This window comes from Pocillopora damicornis, chromosome 4 (assembly GCF_964200805.1).
Source record: "Pocillopora damicornis chromosome 4, jaPocDami1.2, whole genome shotgun sequence".
Taxonomy (NCBI): Eukaryota; Metazoa; Cnidaria; class Anthozoa; order Scleractinia; family Pocilloporidae; genus Pocillopora; species Pocillopora damicornis.
The window spans coordinates 8,922,999-8,945,336 of record NC_142673.1 but is presented as its reverse complement, the minus strand read 5'-3'; the positions used below and the strand labels follow the sequence as shown (position 1 = coordinate 8,945,336).

Here is a 22,338-nt window from a genome sequence, read left to right as displayed (position 1 = left end):
TCACAAACGATCAGTCCGTCATGCAATTTCTTAACACTACAAAGGATGGATCTAAATGAAAGAGTCTTGACTGAAAAATAAACTCCTCAGCCAGGTCGAACATAATATATCGTTAAATTCTGAGCTTAAGAAGTAGACTTAATTTAGACCAGTTAGTTAAATTATAAAATTTTGACCCTGAATTTTGTTTTTTCTGCTTCACTGATTACTGTCTGTTAATGGTGGACGTAAACTCGTGTAACCTTCTCAACCGATCCGGAAAAATTAAAACCAGTTGAGAGCCTTGATTTCGTCTCAGTGAACCACGCTTTGGTGCCTCTAAAATAGCAAAAGAATCTCCAGTATTGAGTCTTACGTGAAACCTTCCAAAGAAAACAATTCTTTCTAGCCGAATTCGAGGTTCTTTCTTTAAGTTTCAGAACGAGGGTTTACTTTCGATACACGGGCGCCAAACGCATGCACGGTCCTAAATGGAGAGGGACAAAACGGATAGACGCAACTCTCTCACCAGTCAGACAATATGTGTCTGACTGGTTTGGGAATCGATTTCTTGTCTCGCTGAACGGCTTCAAGAGACCTGAATGTGCGTGGAAAGCTGAATATTAGAAATCACAGCATGGTCGAAATAAAATTCGCTAGCATGTTTTTAACATGCAATTTAAAGAAAGAGAGTGTTAAGTATCTTTTTCCCATCAAAGTTAAGATTGACCAGAGTTAGATAACGAGAGATTGTAGAAACAATACCAGACTTAGATTTTAAGGGGCCGTATAAAAGAGTACCGCACAGTAAATCGTCCTATAACAGTGCGTGTAGTGGCTAAAATGTAATAAACAGCCTACAGATGATGCTCTGTTCCGGAGGAATCAAGTCGAAGTAAACTTTTGTCTCTAAGAAGCCTGTCTTTCGCCCTGTCAAAATGGGCCTCCGGCCAATTCTAATAGACAATAATTGCTAGGAATACGTACAGCCCTTCGAGGTACAAAATTCTTCGACGAATGTCAATGCTTTTAACACCCATAACTGTGATGAAGATAAGTTACATTCCGGTTTGTAAACGTTTTAATTTTGTTTTAAATCATTGATTTGGATATACCGTAGAGACTAACAGAGGAGAAGTAATCACATCCTGAGCTCACCGGGTATGTAATTACCACCATGAAAGCAGTTTGTCGTTCTTTATTATCTACAAGTGTTCTTTACATATCCCACACGGAGAAAAAATTGGGAATATTTTGAAACACTTACAACACTGTGCACCCTACTAGGGTTTTTCCTATTGCTTAAATAATTGCATATTACCATTTCGCTCAGAATCAGGCCCCAGAATGGTGGTCATGCCAACCAAGCAATGTCTCACCCATATGTCTTGTCGACATATACAAGGATGGCACATGATTATCAAATCCAGGTATAGTGATTACAAGTAAATTAGTAGAGGTTAAGCGAACACGACGCACATCTTTAATTCAGTATTTCATGGAGTTCCTCTCTTCTATCCGTAACTAAAATAGTTTTGAAGGGCAAAAAATCGAAACAGTTCAGTTTTGTCCTTTTTTACGCCACTGTGATATCGTCGTCTCCTTCTTCACCCGATGTTTCCACGGGTAAGTTTCGTTTGCAGCACTGTGATGGACAAATGGGATGACATTCTCCAGAGGTGAGGCATGTGTTAGGACAGACTATAAAGAGATGAAAAAGAGGCAAAGAAGTGTTTAAATCAGTAACATACCCACATCTTCCTGTTATACTGAATTCTAATTCCAAGATTTTAAATTACATGCCTAGGCTTTCGCATCGTTGAAAGTATCCCTTGCTGCTTAGTAGTATGAAATTGCACTTAAAATATCCTCACAATGTTGTCACATTCCTACCTGTGGGATTGGCTACCCTGTGACCATGATAATGGTAGTGATAGTGAACTTCTTTTGACTCTTCCCCTTTATGAAAAAGAACGAAAACGACGCTTCAGTAGGAAAAAATTCTATTCATCGCACTGTTTCAACTTTCTGGTTGATCTAAATTGATGTCACTTACTTACTGCAGAAGGCATAAAATCGATATCGTCCCCGAAATCAAGTAAACAGGCAAGTGAAGGTTTTTCGGGTCAACATGCAGTATTACCTTCCTTGGGTGTAGTTACTCGCTGTGCTGAAGGTTTTGAAACTGCTGGGCCCACTGGTGATGGAACGGCAGAAGGGTGGTGATAATAATGGTATGTACCTTCTGACGTGGGAGGTACGAGAGAAGGCGATGCAGGGGCTGCTGGAGCTGTACCAGAGTGAACTATAAAGTGAGTTAAAACAAAGTAACGGGAAAGATAAACGCAGATGGTAACTAAAGGATATACCAAGATTAAATAAACAAATAAGACTGTAAAAGTTGCGTGATGAAACCATTCAAAACACATTCATGATAATGAATCTTTTTTCTGATCTCTTGGAATAAGTTTGTAAAACTTACTTTAAACTGTAAAGCAAATCAATTCATTTTACTCGCATATCGGAATATAGGTTGTTCTAGTAAACGAAATTTGAAAGTCTTTTCCCAACTGCACTAAAGTCACCATTCGAAGCAAAAAGGGAATTGTTAGTAGACAAATAATGGCTTCACCGCAATATAAAAGAGTTCGTTAAAAGAGAGGTAAATTGTGGTGGAATACAAAAGACATTTTGCATTCGATGTACATTGTGAAACACTCAACAGCAACGTGAACTATCTTGATCGTTTAGTGTAAAAGCTAGATACTAGTATCTGGAATTTTTTAGGATTTTTTCAGTCAAACGGAGTTTTTCTAAAATTTGAGGATTTTTAGAACATTTTTAGACAATAATTTCAAGAAAAATACAGCCTATTAGTGGCCTTCTGGTTTGTTTGAGAGAGAAATATGAAAGGAGACGATCCACTTATATGGTCTAATAAAAAAAAAATGATCATTTTGAATCAGATGGAAGGTGTTTCCATGCAACTTCACCACAAGAATCTCCCATTTTATGCAAAGTATGTGATTATTTCGAAAAAAAACTTAGATAAATCGGGATTTTAGAAAAAAAAGGGTAGAGATTTTCAGAGATAAAATGAGATTTTCAGACACTTTTTGGAGAATTTCCAGATAGATGTTTAAGCCATTTCTCGGGCCTTTTTTTAAATCTAGGCCAACAGGTGTGCTCAGTAATCCCTTGTCTCCTCGTTTGTACCTTGCTCAGCTGTAACTAATACATTCACGAACACAGGACATCCCACCACAGCTGGCTCTGAAATACTTGGTTTCTCGTTCAGGAGGATGTTAGTCTTTCCATGCGGATCCACAGCATTGAACGTCACGTAGCTGTGGAGTTCAGGTCTCTCTATTATGAGTTTAAGTCTAATTCCTGAACCAGTGACTAGGTATCCCTCATGTTTGAGTGAGGAGAAAAGCTTGAACGGTGATCCCATATTGTTTACAAAGTTCACCGTCACACAGGCCTCTGTTGCCAACATGAGAAAGGTTTTCATTAGCGATGCAGCATAAAAAGTCTATGAAATTGGTGAACACTCCAATAATGACTACTTTTACAGTTTTGAATACCACTGTTCGCTCGATCAGTATTACTTCTATCACAATGAAAAACATGAATGCTAGTTAAGCTAAACGGCCTTTAATTCGTCTCGTATCTACGCAAATCGAGATTCAAAATGTGTATCACTCTGATTCAAAAATCTCAAATTTTAAAAAACAATTCAATGAATTAAAAATATTTTCTGCCCCATTAACGTATCAGACTTTTACATTACAAAACGAAAATAAAGTTTTCGCCAAAGTGAAGGGGTGGTATAAAAAATTGTTGGAAACAATACAGACTAGCACTTACTCTTAACTGTATTAACAGCAGGTCTCGAGGGAAGGCCCATACTCCCAGTTGGTGCAGGAGGTTTATTCGATAGCTTTAAATTTGTTGGTTGTCCTGGTATTGTACCTATAGTGCCTGGTGGACATATCGGTATACAAGAAGGAAGTGCAGAGGATGAGGCAGGTTTGTTTGAAATCAGGTGAGGGGGGTGCGGTAGAGGTTGTCCACTTATGTGGGGATGTTCCACTGGCCCTAAAACGTTCTGGCACATTTTGTATTTATTTTCATTTTGAGCTATAGGATGGAATAAAAACGTGCACCGGCTAAGCACATCAGGGTCACCATTGTAAAAGTCCAGCATTAGCTCAGAGGTTGAATGTATCGATTTTCTTTCCCCTTTCTCGCAAACATACCAATCTTTATGCATGGACTGCAACATGATATTGCGCGTAAACTTCATCACAGAATATGCAGTAAAAGAACTCTCCTTATCTGCAAAAGAACAGCCTTTTTATTGGAAATAATAGAGATGGTAGGTTTTTAGCCGGGTAAAGAAAAAAATAAAGAAAAATGTTTTATTTTCGTCATGTCACGAGCGTGGGACAAAGAAATATGACTTGATTGAAAGGCAGTAGTGAAAATAAGGCCTGAAAAAATTCAGGCCTGTACGGGATTTGAACCCATGGCTCTACCAACTTAGCTAACAAGCCAACTAGGAGCTGGTCATGATGTTGGTTCTAAATAAACCCGTGAAGTGATGAAATAAACTGTTAAGAATATATGAAAGTCATACATTTGAACTGCGGATAAAGACGTGATGAAAGTGATCCTCGCAGTAATGTGCACTACTTAGGCAGTAGTGAAAATCTCTATTTCTTTACCGAGTTCAAAACTTACCATCTCTCTTATTTTCTATTTATAAACATAACGCTATAGACATTGTTGATCCTAGCAGACGCGGGATGCGTTTCATACGAACTTCTTAACAGATCGTGGAGTCTCCGTGGCTCAATGGTAGAGCATCGAAGCGCGGAGTTCGAAGGTCTGAGGTTCGATTCCTCATGAGGACTCAGAATTTTTTCTTTGTCCCACGCTCGTGACAAGACGAAAAAAAAACATCTCTCTCTTATTATTGTTGTAATATGTAGTTTGAGAGGAAGGCGTAGCATGTGATGCAAGAGAGGTACAAATTGTGAACTTCTCCAATAGACTCGAAATTTGGAACAAAAATGTTCTACTTCTCTAAAGGTGAAAACATAGTGAAAAAAGATAGCTAAAAAGTGTCATTTGTAAGAAGGCATGCGATCAGGTGGTACATTCAGTCAGGCAGCGAGCCAGAAGTCAATAAGACATGTGTAAAACCCATTTTTTGAGCCCAGCCAGGAGCTTGTAAACTTTGTTTTTGGACTGATTTAAGTCGTCAGCAATCTTTGCGAGAGGTCATATCACCCAACATGTTACCTTTCATTTTTCTTTTAGACAAAAGGACTAGAACTTTACTTCCTGTATCACCCACATAGGTAAAGGAATAATGTTTATGGAAACAATAAATAACTTAATACTTGCCAAAAAGGTCTGACCCGTCTCTTTTCTGCAGAATGTAGTGGTAGTTCTTTTGTCTGAGATAGAACCCTGGCAAGCAGAGTGATTCAAACGACACCGTTTCGTTTCTTTCTTTGATATGTTTGTAAAGCCCTGGGATGTGAGCTTTAAAAACCTGGCAAAAAGGCCCTAAGCCGAGGTCGCCATCTTTTGCACGCCAGCAGTAGTTGAGTGTACCATTTTCCTGCGAGTATGGAATGTTATATGCATGGATGGTGTATAATCCATGACCAACAACTGTGAAAAGAACAACAACGCTTGAAACGTGCTCTTAAAATATTAGAGGTGGTTAGCAAGTGTGTGTAAAGAGATACAATACCCAACACCATTTAACTCATATCAGGCGTTTTTCTTAAATAAGTAATGTATTATTTCTTCAGCCTTAATACTCATACATGTTATGAAAATGAAAACACTATTTACCCCACAATGGATGAGTGGCCTGAACCTGACTCCAAATTGATTGTCAAAGTAAATCAGCGACAATCAGAGGGGGAGAATCAGTCATAGGCTTTGGGGAGTAAAAAGTCTCTTGTCTTCTTAACATTTATATCTCCTTTCTGATTTAAAAAGTTTTGGCCTGTTTTAGACATATTTGATTTCCGTATTCATGTTTTGTTTTCAAGGTTGTTACGAAATGATAACGTTTTACTTACGTCTGCTTGCACCTCCAACTCTCCAGACTAATTCCCGAGCAACGGCCTGTGGATCTTCGCCCTGTTTTGGAATATAAGTTACTTCACGTTGTGTTGTATAACTTTCTTGGCCTGAAATTTGGACACCGCCACTGGCTCCACTAGCAATACCTGCTGCCCCTTTAGCCCCACTGATTATTTGGGATGATGATCCACCGCCTTTAGCACTCCCGGTAATGGACTGAACTCCAGCACCTCCTGCTCCTGCTCCTGCACTTACCCCTGCCCCTACCCCTGCCCCTGCCCCAGCACCTACGCCTCCTCCAGCAGTACTACTTGCTCCACCTCCCAAGCCTGTCCCTCCACTAAGCCCTCCTCCCATACCTCCTCCACCTACCACCCCTGCACCCATTCCTCCTCCACCACCTTCCGCTCCTCCTTCCATACCCGCCCCACCTCCAGCTTCACTTCCCATACCTGTTCCACCCCCCACTCCTCCCATACCTGCTCGAGCTCCCGCTCCCCCTGTTGGTGTGCCGCCAGTACTAGCTCCTCCACCTCCACTCGCTCCGGCCCCTACTGCATTGGCTCCACCAGTGGATCCTGCTGCTTGAGAACCTACCATTCCAGGACCAGTTACATCGATTACACTTCCATTCTTGAGGATTATCTTAAACTTATGCAGGTTGTCACCATGAAGGTTGTTCAGTGCGTCTTCCAGCATTTTTGTCGTTGTCTCGGCTGCAGCTTTTTCACCCGCACGAGCACCGGCTGATGCTCCAGCTTCCATTCCTGCTATTGCACCAGCGTTTGCTCCAGCGTGAGCTCCAGTTTTCATCGCCCATCTTGCTCCAAATGATGAACCAGCTTTAGCACCCGCCTTTGCCGCCACCTTAAGTATAATTGCCTGATAGGTGGCGTTCTGATCTGTTTGGAAATCATAACACTTATTGAGGGGGACGTTACTTTGGAGTTAAAATTTAACTATGAATAATTATGGTCTGGTAGCTAGTAAGAGACTTGACTTTTTAGGGTCAAGTTGCAACATTTTCAAGTTTACCTGAAAGCTTAAAAGGCTACAAAGGTTGAGTTGAATTATTTGGTTAATTGGTAGCCTTTAATCGGTTTTTAGAAGTTGCATTGGTGGGTGAATGTATTCATAAAAAAGACATAGTTTACTTACATGCAGATAGACGGTTTGTTGTCCATAAGAACTGAGCGGGAATCACCTTATAAAACTTTCCATCTGGTGTCTGTAAAGCAACTTCCAAGTGGTCCCATTGATGATCGTCCTTCATGATTGCCTCCATGTAGTAGTAAAGACCCTTTTTCAAAGATACCGGCAGGGACTTTTGATTTAAGAATCTGTTAAGGCATATCATCATATGTCAATAATTAATTTATCTGGTGGCCTTTAAAGAAATACCATCGGACGTTCAAAAATCTACCTCACAGTTTTTATATCTAGGAGAAACGTTTGAAGCGTTTTACTTGTTTCTGTGCTTCATCTTCACTGCCAGTGTGTTTTCCCATTTACCTGTCGTATTCATATTGGTCGCTGGGGAATCCTCCATCTACTTCAACAATCTTAGTTTTACCATCTGGCTTATCATTTGTACTTAGAAAAAGTTCACTTCCACCGTTAGAAGCTGGAAATGAAAAAAGGAAAAAAACCGTAGAGGCCCTTAGTAAGATATGAATCTTAACACATGTTATTTTTTAATTTCAGTTTGTGAAACACCCGTTCATGTTGCACACAATTGGGGTCATAATGCATCATGCAGCGAGTAGTTACGTTACTATCAGTCATTCCCTCCGATATGAAATTCAGTCAAAATGAGAACTTATGTTCAGGAAAGAACTTTCAGTCGAGTAATTCAGGCAAAAGAAAATTTGGACAGAGCGCAACGCTGACAGCTTCTTCGCCAAATTTGCACTAATCATGGAGCTCATCCAGTAAGATTGCGCGGGAGTTGCTTTGGGGTCATTTTATAGACGTTTACAGTTTTTGTTTATGTATGGAAGACCCCCTTTGCTGAACTTATTTACATATCTCATTAAAAGTATTTCATATTTCGAAAAGCAGTCTACCATTACATATAGAGGCTGGACCCTTACACAGAAAGAAGTAATGGTTTCCGGTTTGAAGAGGGACGAAATAAGTTCTTAAACGAGAGCCAAAGAAGTCTCCCCAGTTAGCAGGCTGTTCAAATGTTGGCACACATGTGGTAAAACTTGGCAGGTTTGGATATCGCGGATCCGCGAGTAGAAACCTGATTCGTTTGTAATCAATTCTATCCCATCTTTCTAAGTAAACGCCGTTCGTCCCTGAAACAGAATTGATTTTAAAAAAGATGAAGTAATAAAAGTTTGACTTGGTTTAAAGAGGTTACAGAAAAAACCCTTCAGATTTGAATCAGAAATGAAGCACTAATAGGCGTCACGTAAAAATATTCTTTTTGGGGAAATAATGTGTGAACACAAAGTTACGGACGAAAGGTCTCCGTACTCTAACGTCATTTACCCCAGGCTCTATTTCAAGAGAGAAGATATTTGCTACTCTACAGGTAAAGCACGTCAATTATTTGGAGACAAAAATGTCAAAAACATTGAATTCTCACTTACTGTTACAGGGTGGTGCAGAACTACCAAATGCCCGTTTTATACGAGCAACATCGTGCTCACCTTCTGTTGCGAGGAATGAATAATGTTTGAAACCGTTATCATGAAAATGTACGTACTTCAATAAGTGATAGCTTCCTATGAAATTTTTTGCATATATTTTCCATAAAAGTATGAAGATTTTAGCATCAATTGAAACTGAACCGGAAACGATGTTGATGATTTTGATTCTTCCATGTATAGATCACAACAAACATTCAGTATTACACCACAAAACACATGGCTTTTGTTCCCTTGCTAAATTAAATGAAAAGAAAATGGAGTTCACTTTATTTAATATGTATTTAAGAGGTGTATTAGATCAAGTATATCGTGATAAAGCGTTTGAGCTAGGTTATGATCATAGATTCCTTAGATTTTTTTCTTAAATGGTGTTGTCAAATCAGATAAACTTCATTCAGGCAAACTGTCTACATCCCGTCTGTGCTAGATATGATATGTAACAATTACGATTTGAATTTGAAGGAAATTCGGAGATAAAGTTCAACATCTGTAGCGAAACCCATTTTTTAGCATCTAGTAGTAAGTAACGTAGATGTTGATCTAACTAAGTCATTGCATTCAGTATTTCGCAAGTCTAAAGCTCAAGACTATAGAAAGACAAAGTTTATCAATTCTATTTGATTGACTTTGTAGAGGACATTACGGGTTGGAGGAGTAACTAACCTGTCACTTGAAAACAGTGATACGCAGTTTTATTGGAAATTACCTTTAGAGTCTCGGTTCTGGATTCCAACTTCGTAGCCATGTGAAACGGTGAGTGAAGTCACAGCAAATAATATAAAGCAAACTGTGACTGATCGGCTCATCTCAATAGCGTCTTCAGCTACAGAGGCGCCAATGCCAAGCGGAAATCTTTACGAAAGGTCATTTTTTTTATAAATATTGATGCTAGTTCTCAATAGTCGATGTGTTTTGAATAAACAAAAGAACACCCGCAGCGAATAGTGAAGTACCATGATACATTTGGCACACTCCTTGTCTCACTTTTATTGTGGCTCTCAGTTAAACAATTGGGCAATTACGCTAATAAGGCGTTGTAAACGATGTAGGAAGCATACTTTGGTGTGTGCTTTATTTTCGAGTATCGTCAAATTAGACGCAGACTGATTTGATCTAAAGCAGTCAATCGTGGCAAACGTAAGTATCACAAGGAACCAACGAAGAAAACCGCGTAACGTACGCCGTGTGCAAGAAAACGGGATTTATTGAGCCGTCATCAACTTTGGTTTTGTATCAGATTAGTGGATTAGATAGCGAGAACTTCAAAACAAAATCGTATACGAGGTCTCAAACTTAACTTTTTTAAAGTTTGGAGCAGTAGAGTCTGGGATTATGTTTTTGAGATTAGATACTCGAGACAGGTACTTCATGACACGTACATTTAGTAGTATTCTAAACAGTTTATTTGTAAGTTTTAACTTCTTTGACAATTTCCATCGCAAGAAATTACAAATCAAAGTGGAGACAGATACATGAGCACTTATTTTAGACAACACATGTCTTCTGTTTTTTTACCAGGCAAGCGATGCAGGAGTCGCTAGAATAGCCTCGAAAGCCATTTTTTAAAGTTTCCTAAGATCAGGAGTTATGCTAGCACGCCCATCCGCCATCAATATACAAATAAACAATCTTTGTTAATTTTAAACGAGAAAAATAGCGACATGCAATGAATGGACGTTTTCAAATCACCGTTATATCTTCGTCATCATCGTTGTCTGATATTTCCTCATCGAAGTCGCGCTTGCAGCAGTGTGATGGACAAGTGGGATGACATTCTGCAGACTGCGAGCACATGTTGGGACAAAATGCTGAAACAAACATATTTAAAAAAATAGTCCGGTTAAATCTTGTCAAGCCTCCAGCTTGTGTGTTTAATGTTATACTTTAGGCATGTTGGCGTACATTATGGCTGTAGTAATGTTGTGTTCTTTGTCTGTTGGTTTGTTTGGTAGAGATCCGGCCAGGTCATCCGAGATCGTTGAATAATCACTAATTATGTCATTAGGTTGTTGTAAGAACAGAATCGACGTATATTCTTTGTTCTTAAAATTTACCTGATGTACCTGCCGTTGCTTTCTGACCATGGAAGTGATAGTGATAGTGGAGTGATTGTGGTTCCTGTTCTGAATGAATTAAATCAAAAAAGGTTAGTTACGCGTTCATAATAACAATTAAGAAAATGTTTAAGTTATCTAGTCCCAATATTTCCAAAGCCCTGGATATGATGACTTTGGATTTGTTGTGTGCATGAGATTTTGCTCTATCAATGAAAATATGAACACAGCGTTCATCAGTATAACTGCCTCTTGAGTTGCTACGTTATTCTGACATAAGTTTGGGATTTAGTTTCACATAAATAACAAAAACGGAATCTCATGAAAGGTAAAGACAGCGGTGCGAAACTGCGAAAGTTACCGAAAAAATTTTGAATTTCGCTGAGGATATCAATCTTGGTCAGAAGTGGTAATTCTTCCTCAGTGTGTAAACTTACTTCCGTTTGATACTGAAGCTGAAGAAGGTGGTGATAATGGCAGGGAGGGTGGAGATGGTGCTGTGACTGGAGAAGAAGGAGGCTTTCGATAATTGTATGGAGGGGACGGAGTAAGAGGTGGAGCTGGAGATAAGGCAGGGGGAGAGGGTGGAGCTGGAGATAAGGCAGGGGGAGAGGGTTGAGCTGGAGATAAGGCAGGGGGAGGGGGTGGAGCTGGAGATAAGGCAGGGGGAGAGGGTGGAGGGAATATTGAAGCCGGTGAGGAAGGTGTTAACGGAAGTGACGGAGGAGCAACATGACTACCGGTCCTGTTTGTTGAGGCGCCTGTGCGGAGAAAAAAAAGTATCCAAATGTATGTAGATAAGATGATATCTATGTAGAATAACAGTCAAGTAGTAGTATCAATGCTACACTTAAATGAGTCATTTTAAACGCTCAGAAACCAAGTCGGCTGTCTTTTTTGGAAGGCTTATTTACCGTGTCGTGGGAATATCATCATGGTCCACCTTGATCATTTGCAATCCTGCTGGTAAAGGGTAGTTGCTCAGCGATTATCATCAACAGTTTATAGCTCATTTTTACCTTTTTTTGATGTCACTATGACATCCAAATAATCAGGACATCCTTCGACCACTGCCTCTGATATATTTGGTTTTTGGTTCAATAGCAATTCCCGATTCCATTTAGGATCTTCAGCGGTGAAAGTCACGTGACTGTGAAGTTCGGGCCGGTTTATCATAAGCTTCAGCTTAAAGCCAGATCCAGTTACTAGGTATGCCTCGTGTTTAAGGGATGATAAAATTTTGAATTCAGATCCAAAATTGTTTATGAAGTTCACGGCGACACACGCCTCTGCCGACAAAAAAAAAATCAAGAGGGAGTACTAACGTAAAATAGATTTTTAAAATGATTATACAAGACATTACAAACCACTCGACTAATTTCGCTCCCCATATTGGATTTTTTCTGTTCAAAGTGACTTTAAAGTGTTGACTTTGCATAAAGTTGTTAATTTAACAAAAAAAGGAACGTAAATTTATTAAAACTTTGACCCCAGGGGAAGTTTGAAGACAGCTCTTCTATGCTTGTTAGATACAGGAGACAAGAGATATCTGTAAAGCAAAACACATTGAATATATGCATTAAAAGAGTCACCTACTCTTGACATTTGCGACAGAAGGACTCCCAGATGACGTTGGAGGGCCGAGAATGGATGGTTCAAAATTTCCTGGTTGAGCTGAGGCTCCTTCCCCTTTCCTTGCTGGACATACTGGTATACACGAGGGCAAAGCAGGGGATGGTGATGCATCCGGAACTAAGTGAGGAGGATGCGGAAGAGGTTGTCCACTTATTTCTGGTTGTGCCACAGGTCCTACTACCCTCTGGCACATCCTGTATTTATTTTCATTTTGAGCGATAGGATGAAAGACAAACGTGCAGCGAACGAGGACATCAGGGTCACCATTGTAAAAGTCCAACTTTAATTCAGATGCTATATGGATCGACTTCGATTTTTTTTCGCAAATATACCAATCCTTATGCATAGATTGCAGCATCAGATTCCGAGTGTATTTCATCACAGAGAAAGCTCTGAAGGAGCTCTCTTTATCTGAAATTAAAGGGTCAAATCAATAAAGCTGGCAAAGATCTCTGTATAGGAGCATCGTTCTTTTGTCGTGGTATAATTTGAAAAAAGTATATATACATATTTTAAAAAATGGATAATTTACATTGGACAGTAGCTACGCAACCAAAGTAAAGAACAGAAATGAAACTGTGAACCAAAGGCATCTTCTGCTGTACTCTTGCTGTTGGTTGTCCAGTTTCTAAAACATGACGGACGGACCAGAAGTGAGGACCTTCAGTAGCGTTTTATAAATCTTTACATGTACCCATTTACAATCCAACGAAAGAAGACGCACAAAGATTGTGAAATAGTACTTAAAAATGTCAAGCGAAAATTGTTTCAAGGATTGAACTTGCACTTGCCGATTTTGCAGTCCTCTGATGCAATTATAACGATTGAGTATCCCAAGAAAAGGGGGGAAATGTAATATAGAACGTAACAAGCAAGCATTTGAAATTAATCCTTACCAAAGAGTTCCGATCCGTCCCTTTTTTGAAGAATGAAATGGTAGTTTCTTTGCTTGATGTAATGTCCTGGTAAACAGAGTGACTCAAATGAAACTGTGCCGTCACTGTCCTTAACTTTCTTGAAAAGGCCTGGAATATGAGCTCTGAAAACTTGGCAGAAGTGATCCAGCGCAACATCACTGTTTTTGGCACGCCAGCAGAAGTTAAGTGTACTGTTCTCTTGGGCATATGGAATGTCATATGAATGAATAGTGTATAGTCCTTTGTCCACAACTAAGGAGAGTGGAACGAATAAAATTTCTTTTAATTTGACAGACATCTGTTGTCAGGATTTATACAATTAAAGATTAATAGTCTAATTTCAGGCAACTGACAAACTCCAGGTCTCATAGTTGTGCAGCGTCTGAGATTGACTGTTCTATGCGCTCAAGAAAATTTTCCCTAGTTGATAACAATCTACTAAGTATTCAGAACTTGCACCGCTGCATAATTAAATCAAGCTTAGTAAGTCCCCAGATACTTTCATTGCAGAAAAATCGCTCTGGGACTTCGGAATTCTGTTAGACTAGTTATTTTATTTCCATACGCTGATAAATATTTACAGGTTTGAAACCACTAGCATTAAAGTTTAAAGTTTTCGTCTGAAAAGAATCTTGTCCCTATTTTGTGTTCGGAATTCATCTTTTTCAATTGGACGAATTACTTTGTGAAACTTTGATGTTTTTCAGTGAGATATGAGGGGAATTTTTCACTTACGTTTGCTTGCGCCTCCAACCCTCCAAACTAAATGTCGGGCAATTGTCTGTGGATCCTCTCCCGGTTTTGGAATATACGTGACCTCACGTTGTGAAGAGTAGGAAAATTCTCCAGGAGTCCCACCGACAGCACCCCCACCTGCGATTCCTGCAGCGCTAGAGCCTCCAGTAGCCATCCCAGAAGATGATCCAGCCACTGCAGCTCCTCCTCCTCCTATAGACACACCTCCGCCAGCACTAGCACCACCACCTATGCTTGTACCTGTTCCTCCTGCCGCGCTGTTGCCACCCCCTACACTCGAAGCCCCACTTGATCCAGCGCCAATAATTCCTCCGCTACTCCCTCCTGCTATTCCGCCACCGCCTCCTCCTCCTCCGCCTCCGCCTCCTCCTCCTGTACCACCACCTCCCCCTCCTCCTCCTGCACCTCCAGCTGCACCGGCGGTTCCGGCTGATCCAGCCGTTCCAGCTGATCCAGCCGTTCCAGCTGCTCCAGCTGTTGCAGAAGCACCGGCAGTTCCCGCTCCCCCTGCTCCACCGACCCCCGCAGCACCGGCAGCTCCGGCAGCACCGGTTCCAGCCCCTCCTATTCCAGGGCCAGTAATATCGACTTCACTTCCGCTTTTGAGAGTGATCTTAAACTTATGAAGTTCATCACCGTGAAGGGAGTTCATTGCATTTTCTAAAGTCCTTGTCATCGTGTTCGCAGCAGCTTTTTCCCCTGCACTGGCTCCTGCTGATGCTCCAGCCCTCATTCCTGCCATTGCACCAGCCTTTGCTCCAGCTTTTGCTCCACTTTTCATAGCCCACTTTGCTCCGAATGACGAACCAGCCTTAGCACCAGCTATTGCTGCTGCTCTGATCAATGTTGCCTGATACGTAGAGTTGTACTCTGGAGAACGTACATTATACGATAAAAATGTACAGTTAATTTTAATTATGGAATAATAGTGCAGATATTTCGTTTAATACATTGTGAGAATAATTGAGATTATGTGTGGGGGTGGGGGGGATGGGGGCTTTTGTAATTGAATGGGCGAATTTACGGATACAAAGTTAAGCAAGAAAAAAAAAATGAAAGAAATTTTCAAATTGAAGAGCACTGAGCTACTGACCCGAAGATGGGTGGTATATCGTCCACAGGAATTGAGAGGGAATCACGTTATAAAACTTTCCATCTGGTGTCTGTAAAGCAACTTCTAAGTGGTCCCATTGGTGGTCATCTTTCATGATTGCCTCCATGTAGTAGTACACGCCTTTTTTTAGGTAAACTGGGAGTGACTTTTGGTTTGTAAACCTGTAACGGTTTTAATATTTATAGCTTATTTAGCTGAGGGCTTTTGCGTGTTGGTCATTTACAAGTCTAAAACCGAAGCTAAATACAACTTTAATCACCTTTGATATGTTTTAACGTAGTCCTGGAGAACTGGATTGAGTCCAAAAATTACAAATTTCTTCATTTTCAAAATATATGTTTTTTTAAAAAGAATTCCATTGCACAATTGACCATTTCTCTTGAGTACTTAAAAGAAAGGCTACTCATACTTGAACAGGGTGAACATCAGATCCAATGATGTTGGCTCTTTCTGTTTCCTTTCCTTTCCATGGACTATTAAGGTTTCGCCTGCCCTTATAGAATCTTGGTGAAAGTCATATTGAGGGGCGATGTAGCGTAAATAAATTTTCCCCATTCAACGTATACGCCAATCTAAGATCATTTTTAATTTCACTTTCACCCTCCGCCTCTCCGGTGGAAAATTAATCCCAAATTAAACCATAATTTGTTGAAAGTGTACCTGTCATATTCGTAGTGGTTTGTAGGAAATCCTCCATCTACTCCAGTGATCATTGTTTTACCTTTTGGGTTGGCATTTGTGCTTATGTACAGTTCACTTCCTGCATTAGAAGCTGTATTTCAAAGAAAAGGAGTGCGAAATTGTATCGTAGTTATGTACTATTAAGTAAAAGAAAACCACAAAAATTGCTTTTGCGTTTTGCCTTTTTTCATTTCAACATCTGTACTAGTTAGAAGTCGTCCCCTTCCGTAGCCAATATCTGAACGTTTTTTGCCAATCTTCTCGAACACTAATCGGGTTTTTCAAAGATATGATGATTTTCAAATATTTTTTGTTCATGTGCGATTAGTCAAAACTATCACGTGACCGATTATTCATATTCCACACCTAAAAGTGCGAAATATCAGAGAATGCACCCCTGAAGATTTTCCCTAATTTTCAAACCTTACATCCAATACGAAAAGTATTCGAGTGATTTCTAGTTTGAGATAAAATAAGATGAGAGAGCATTTTGTTGGTTCATAAAGTCGTACCAGAGAACAAAGGTGAACATCATACGCAGTAAACAATAAGCTGTTCGTAAACATTTTTCCCGCATATTGCAAACTTATCTCAAGGATAATAAACACAATCGCTCTCACTTGGTGCGAAAATAAGCTCGCATATTTGTCCTTGGACATTATCTGTTCCTCAAAGCTCACAGTTTTCCTCGAGCTTGACTCTAGCAAAACTGTTCGCATCTGGAAACAGGTAGTGTGCGCGGACAGTTATGCGTGCATATTTTCACACTAGATGGAGGCTATTGTTTATCTATGATGATCCTGCAGCCAATAATGTGGTAATGATGAACAGTATATGTTTAATGTTCAACAATGCCTGACCCTGAGTTTTACTTGATCTTGTAAGAACTAATTAGGTGAAGTTTCATTATTATGTCAGGATCATCAGGTGATCCTTTGCTCCCTTTGGTCATTCTTTTACTATATATTAAGGAAAGCAGGATTCTTACAAATGAAGAAATAATGGTTTCCAGTCTGAAGAGGGACAAAGTAGGTTCTTAATCGCGAACCAAAGAAGTCCCCCCAGTTTGTTGGCTGCTCAAATGTTGGTAAACAGGTTGCAAAACTTGGCAGGTTCGGAAATCGCGGATCCGCCAGCAGAAATTTAATGCGCTTGTAATCTATTCTGTCCCACCTTTCCACGTACACGCCACGGGTCACTAAATGAAGGCAAACAAATTGATTCAATATCAGTAGGATTAATCATTTTTTTGCAGCAGGTCGAACGTATATTGCTGGAAATGATTACCGCAAGAGTTTTACCCACGACCGAACATTTTTAGCCCCAGAGGTGAATATCGTTTGAAATCCCCCTCATAATTTCAGTGCATTACAAAGCCAAAACGTGATGGAAATACACAAAATTTTACTGTAGAAGCGTATTATTTTCTAATACCTTTAGCTTTTGTAACCTGTTAACAAGAAAATGTATGAAAGTTATAGAGGAAATTACAAATCGAGTCTTGAAAATTGAAAACTAGTGTGGGTTATGTAACTATAGAAAACTTACAGTTACATGGCGGTTCAACTTTACCAAACGTCCTTTTTTGACGAACAACACCTTGCTCTTTGTCTTCTGCAATGAGGAAAAACTATGCGCAAGTTAAATGAGTTGTATCAACATCTGTTTTTTATTCGAAGAATCGAGATTATTTAAAGTTGTAATTCTCTCTCTTAATACCCAATGACTAACTCCCATATCTAGTTCAATGCAGATGTAGAACAGTCAAAGTCAGTTATTGAGCCGAAACCAAAACCAGTTCCACAATTCATTGGGATTTTCAATTTCATCGATATTCGGCTGAACTTACGTTAGTTTACGCTTTTCATTTTTCACAACAAATAAATTTCCCGGGGGTATGATAACAGTACAGGCCCAAATCATAATACTGTTGAATTTGACATGTAAGGACCTTTGATTTTTCAGTTACACGGATGTCTGTCAAGCGATAAAGCTGAGCACATTCTTCAAAAGGATTACGAGTGAAAGTAAACGTCTCTATGTATTGTGTGTAACATATGGTTGTTTATCTGATTGATCAGTAAACCCAGAGGGCAGATATTTGTTGACAACAGTCACGGATATCATCAAAAGTCACGATACATTGGGTGTTAACAAGTAAAAGCAAACACAAATTGTCACATTTAAAGGGGATCAAGTCACATTTAGGCATATGTCAGTACCAGATAAGCCTCACAGTATTCAAATTTATTGTATGCAGCAAAAGGAATTTTACAGAAGAAGACAGAAGTATTAAAATTATTTCCTATTGACACCGACAGAAAGCTTTCGAACCAAGTCCAGACTGCAGGTTATATGGATTTTAGGTGAATTGTCTCTAGTGAATCGGTGCTGCAAGTTTTCATTTAGCAAAAAGAGCTTAGCTTACCTTTCCCGTCACGGTTCTTGATGTCAATGCCTTTGCTTTGAGAAGCTGATAGTAGAACAAAACCGCATATCAGAGGGAAAATTGTGGCTGATGGCCACATTTCCGACGATTTTTAACGGTGGCGAAAAAAACCCAGGAGGGCAGAAACAAGGTCACTGTTGTTTTTAAATATTGATACTGGATTTGTCTTTGTTGATTGCCCTGAAAACAAACAAAAGAACACCTGCGACCTGATATCCAAGAAGCATGACATATTTAGCAATCATTTTTAAACAATCATCGCCGCTCCTACTAAAACGATCAAATTAGACACTCGAATGGAACATATGGTCAGTTTGTATTTGATCCATGACAAAAACACAAATAACTGGATCTAAGCGATGTCACGTGGAGTACACAAAAGAAATTTCGGAAGAGAAGATACTTGTAAAGAATGCGAGGTTTAACACGAATGGCGTGAAATTCAATTTAAAGACAAACTATTACGAATTATGTCAATATCACAGTTAAGGAAAAATACCTCGGGGAAAACTTCAATACATTAATGCTCCTATTCGAACAACACTGTCAGTTATGACACTAAATGATTTAAATATGGGGAAATTCAATGCACTCTTTGCGAGGATATTTGTGAGAGAAACCCATAAGCCACCGGAAAGAGAAAAGTTATTGAGTCAAACACAAAAGGTGTGGATTTTGTGATCAAGAGAAAATGCAACAATTATGTCAACATTGCTCAAGAATTTGGCATGAAGGAAGACTAAATATGACGTCAAAATAGGACCAAATCATAGTTTAGTTGACATAAGGTGTTCTAAAGCATTGATCACTACTTCGCTGACGAACCCAATTTTTTCCTTTTTAATCTTTCCTTTTTTTACATTGAATTTTAGAGGATGCGTCAGATTGAGAACCTTGCTCAAGAAGTTCTCATGAAATTGAGCACTCGCTTTTGATGCGGCGATACTAGTCAATAGGCGATCTGCGGTGCGTCATTTTATCAAAATGGAAGTTAGGCATTGGTAGTCTACGAGACTTAAAACCCGTGAGTTTATCATTGGTATGATGACCTTCCAACTGGAGAAGTCAAGTGAGGAACGTCATACTGTAAGTAAGGTAAACACTGAGCTTATATTCTGAATAAAAGAAACTTAGAAAATTCACGATTATGGTCTTCATAAAAAATTTCATGCTATCTGTTACACCAAACTAGAACCATAAATTTTACAGGTAGTTGTAGTCTCAGTGCAGTGCCCCCTTGATTGGGATATCCACCGGATTTGCGTGTCATGGGCGGCCTCACGCGTGTATGCCAGCGCGCGTATTGCGGTTGTCATAGGCTAGACTGAAAATCCATCCTTCTATGTCTAAAATGCCTATAAAAAAATGTGGTTTACATATGGTCAAAAAGTATCAAAGTCTAACTGACAAAAGTTTGATTTGATTATGGTCCTTAATGCGGTTTGAGATGCAGATGCTCCTCGGTCCAAGGTTGGTATTTAAAAAAGTCACTTGTATATGCATTATAGTTTAACTTTCTCCACCGAAGTGGTACGCTTTGTACCGAGAGGTCTTTAAAGCTTCATTCTAGCTAACCTATCAATGGCTCTCTTAAAATTCATTCAATAGCCCGGCTAAACGATGAGACGATTTCGTTCAACATCATATCGAAAGGGCATGTTTGACCTATAAGCTTGTTTGCTTTTAATTAACCTCCACTCAGTTGACCTCGATCAAAAATTCGTATGGTGCAGTCTCCTACACGATAATAAGTTTGAAGCCAATGGACAGTTCTATCCAACCACAGGTATCATGTATCGGGTATTTTTTAAATTTATAGACACCATGCAATCAAAATAGACAGTATGCACTCAACTGACAACTCAATTTTGATGTTCTTAGATTTGTATTGTAAAAGAGATTTGCATGATATTAGCATCACCTATGAGAGTATTTTTGGGGTGCGTTTGAAAATAATTCCGCTTGAAATCAAGAATACAAATGAGAGAAGAGGTTTATGTAAAATAATTGTTTCTGCTCTGCCTATTCCTAGAAGACACGCATTGAAATCTGTCAAAAACAGTCACAATGTACTAATGTGTACTGACATCTCATCTAGAGTGCTCCTTGGTGCTTCATACCACAGAAACTAGGTTAAGCTCCAGCAGCATGGGTCTCCTTGGCCCGTGTGCACCTTCACCTTTGTTATTAATTAATAATTATTTATGTCATGCTTTCTTATTGTGTAGATTCGTCAGAATTCGGAGGTTGCAGGTTATATCTGATATGACTGAAGTGCTTAAGGATCCATCAATTATGGCAGCTCAACTAAAAGTCAAAATTGTTAATGCACATGGCCAAGAAGAAGCCGGAGCAGATGAAAATGAAGTTTTCAGGGACGCACTGTCTGCGTTCTAGACAGCATTTGAGAATTCCTGCACAGTTGGAGGAGATGAACGAATACCAGTCATATGACATGACTTTCAAGCTCCAGAGTGGGAGGCCACAGCTAGACTCCTTGTTAAGGAATTTGAGCAACTCAACTTTTTTCCTGTTAAGTTAAATAGGGTATTCCTGATTGCCACACTTTTTGGGGAAACCGAGGTGACACAGCAGGAGCTACTCGTTTCTTTCTTAGCCTATTTGTCAAGGGATGAAAGGGCTTTGGTTGTGCATGCTTTAAACGGTAGTTTGGAAGATGAACACAGTGACGAGTGGCTTGATTTCTTAGATAGATTTGGATGTAAGCGAATTCCAAAGCCTGAGCAGTGCAAGGATACAATTTTAGAAATCGCTCACAAAGAGCAAATACAAGCTTGTCAATACATTATTGATTGCTGACATGAACCATTACGTAGTTTGAAGACAGCTACCCTTAACATCACGGAACTTGTAGATTTATTAAATAGAGCCATTCAAACAAAAAAAGGCGATCGATCTCCTCGAAGTTATCCCACAGCCGCAAAATAATGCCCAAAGAGATGCCATATCCTACTTTAAACGTTACCTGAGAGGTCTAGATAATGAAAGATTAAAAAAAGTTTTGCGGTTTCTGAAAGGAGCTAACACCATATACGTATTACAAATAAAGAATAGTTCATTTTTTTTCCTGAATTGTTTCGTATTGAAGACTAAAGTGTATGCCTTATATCACTCAAACAGAATTGAAAAAAAAATTTTTTTTTACAAAAATTGTGCAACCATTCTGCAAATGCACTCAGCCGAGAGTCAACCTGACCTGTTTGAGCCACTGTGTTATCGCCATTCTTCATTATAAGACAAAAGGTTAAGTATTGCTTATCACTGTGTAACTGTCCTAAAGTTGTTATTGCGGTATATAGTCTAATATTTACTGCTTCATAATATCAAATTTAATGTATCTAGCTTTTCTATTATATGTTCAACGCGTTGATGCAAATAAATTTAGCTCCTGCATCAGTCCAATAACATTAATTCCATGTTTATATGTAAAGTTCACCCCGCAACACTTGCATAAAGCAAAGCTTGAGACACTCACAATGTATGACATCAGCATCACAAGTCGTATCCACCAATCTATGCACCCTTTTCTAAGAGTACCCCCACCAGGCCTCAAAACGCTGGTTTGCGCGTAATTTACCATTTACAGAAAACGGTTATCTTCCGATTGGAAAAAATGTTGTATAGCAGCGATATCAACGTTTTCAGTCCCATTATCTGCCCTTTTAATCCTAGGAGTTCCACCAATTTGTCGAACACAGTCGATGAAATACTGAGCAACTATAAAAGGATCATTATTTGATGGGCCCACCTCCAGCCACGTGATTCGTTTACTATACCCATCGATACCTCCATGTATACAGAAGCCAAACGGGTTCAGTTTATTGTATCCATCTGTGTGCCAAAAATGGTTTGGCTTCTACACCGTCTGGGTCAAGAATTTTTAAGAGGTTCCTGACAGTATCTTTGTCAACACAAAGGCCGTAGATCTGTCAGAGTCTTTGAGTCATTTGTCTATGGCCAA

General features: G+C 39.5%; 2 protein-coding genes and 1 pseudogene across 3 annotated transcripts; 1 reads left to right on the top strand and 2 right to left on the bottom strand.

Annotated features, from left to right (window-relative positions):
* Positions 1-1,141: 1,141 nt before the first annotated feature.
* Positions 1,142-9,607, bottom strand: LOC113685266 (uncharacterized). Its single transcript, XM_089205187.1, has 12 exons — positions 9,457-9,607; positions 8,691-8,753; positions 8,184-8,393; positions 7,603-7,714; positions 7,249-7,430; positions 6,087-6,992; positions 5,395-5,667; positions 3,850-4,320; positions 3,196-3,465; positions 2,123-2,284; positions 1,873-1,938; positions 1,142-1,680 (listed from the first exon to the last, which is right to left on the bottom strand). Exons 1-12 carry the CDS (start codon positions 9,554-9,556, stop codon positions 1,556-1,558), a joined length of 2,940 nt encoding a protein of 979 aa, XP_089061313.1. The 5' UTR covers positions 9,557-9,607; the 3' UTR covers positions 1,142-1,555.
* A 523-nt stretch (positions 9,608-10,130) lies between these two features.
* On the bottom strand, positions 10,131-18,987 carry LOC113685264 (uncharacterized). Of its 2 annotated transcripts, XM_027202753.2 has the most exons (13): positions 18,856-18,987; positions 18,336-18,536; positions 17,456-17,521; positions 16,896-17,105; positions 15,887-15,998; positions 15,206-15,387; positions 14,092-14,982; positions 13,336-13,608; positions 12,401-12,850; positions 11,824-12,093; positions 11,242-11,565; positions 10,805-10,873; positions 10,131-10,558 (listed from the first exon to the last, which is right to left on the bottom strand). In XM_027202753.2, the coding sequence occupies exons 2-13, from the start codon at positions 18,433-18,435 to the stop codon at positions 10,431-10,433; spliced, it is 3,075 nt and encodes a 1,024-aa protein (XP_027058554.2). In that variant the 5' UTR covers positions 18,436-18,536; positions 18,856-18,987; the 3' UTR covers positions 10,131-10,430. The 2 variants fall into 2 exon arrangements, with proteins under 2 accessions (XP_027058554.2, XP_089058789.1); XM_089202663.1 differs by lacking the exon at positions 18,856-18,987 and having other exon boundaries at positions 17,456-17,537; positions 18,336-18,378.
* A 1,634-nt stretch (positions 18,988-20,621) lies between these two features.
* On the top strand, positions 20,622-21,656 carry LOC149046716 (uncharacterized; annotated as a pseudogene).
* Positions 21,657-22,338: the final 682 nt, after the last annotated feature.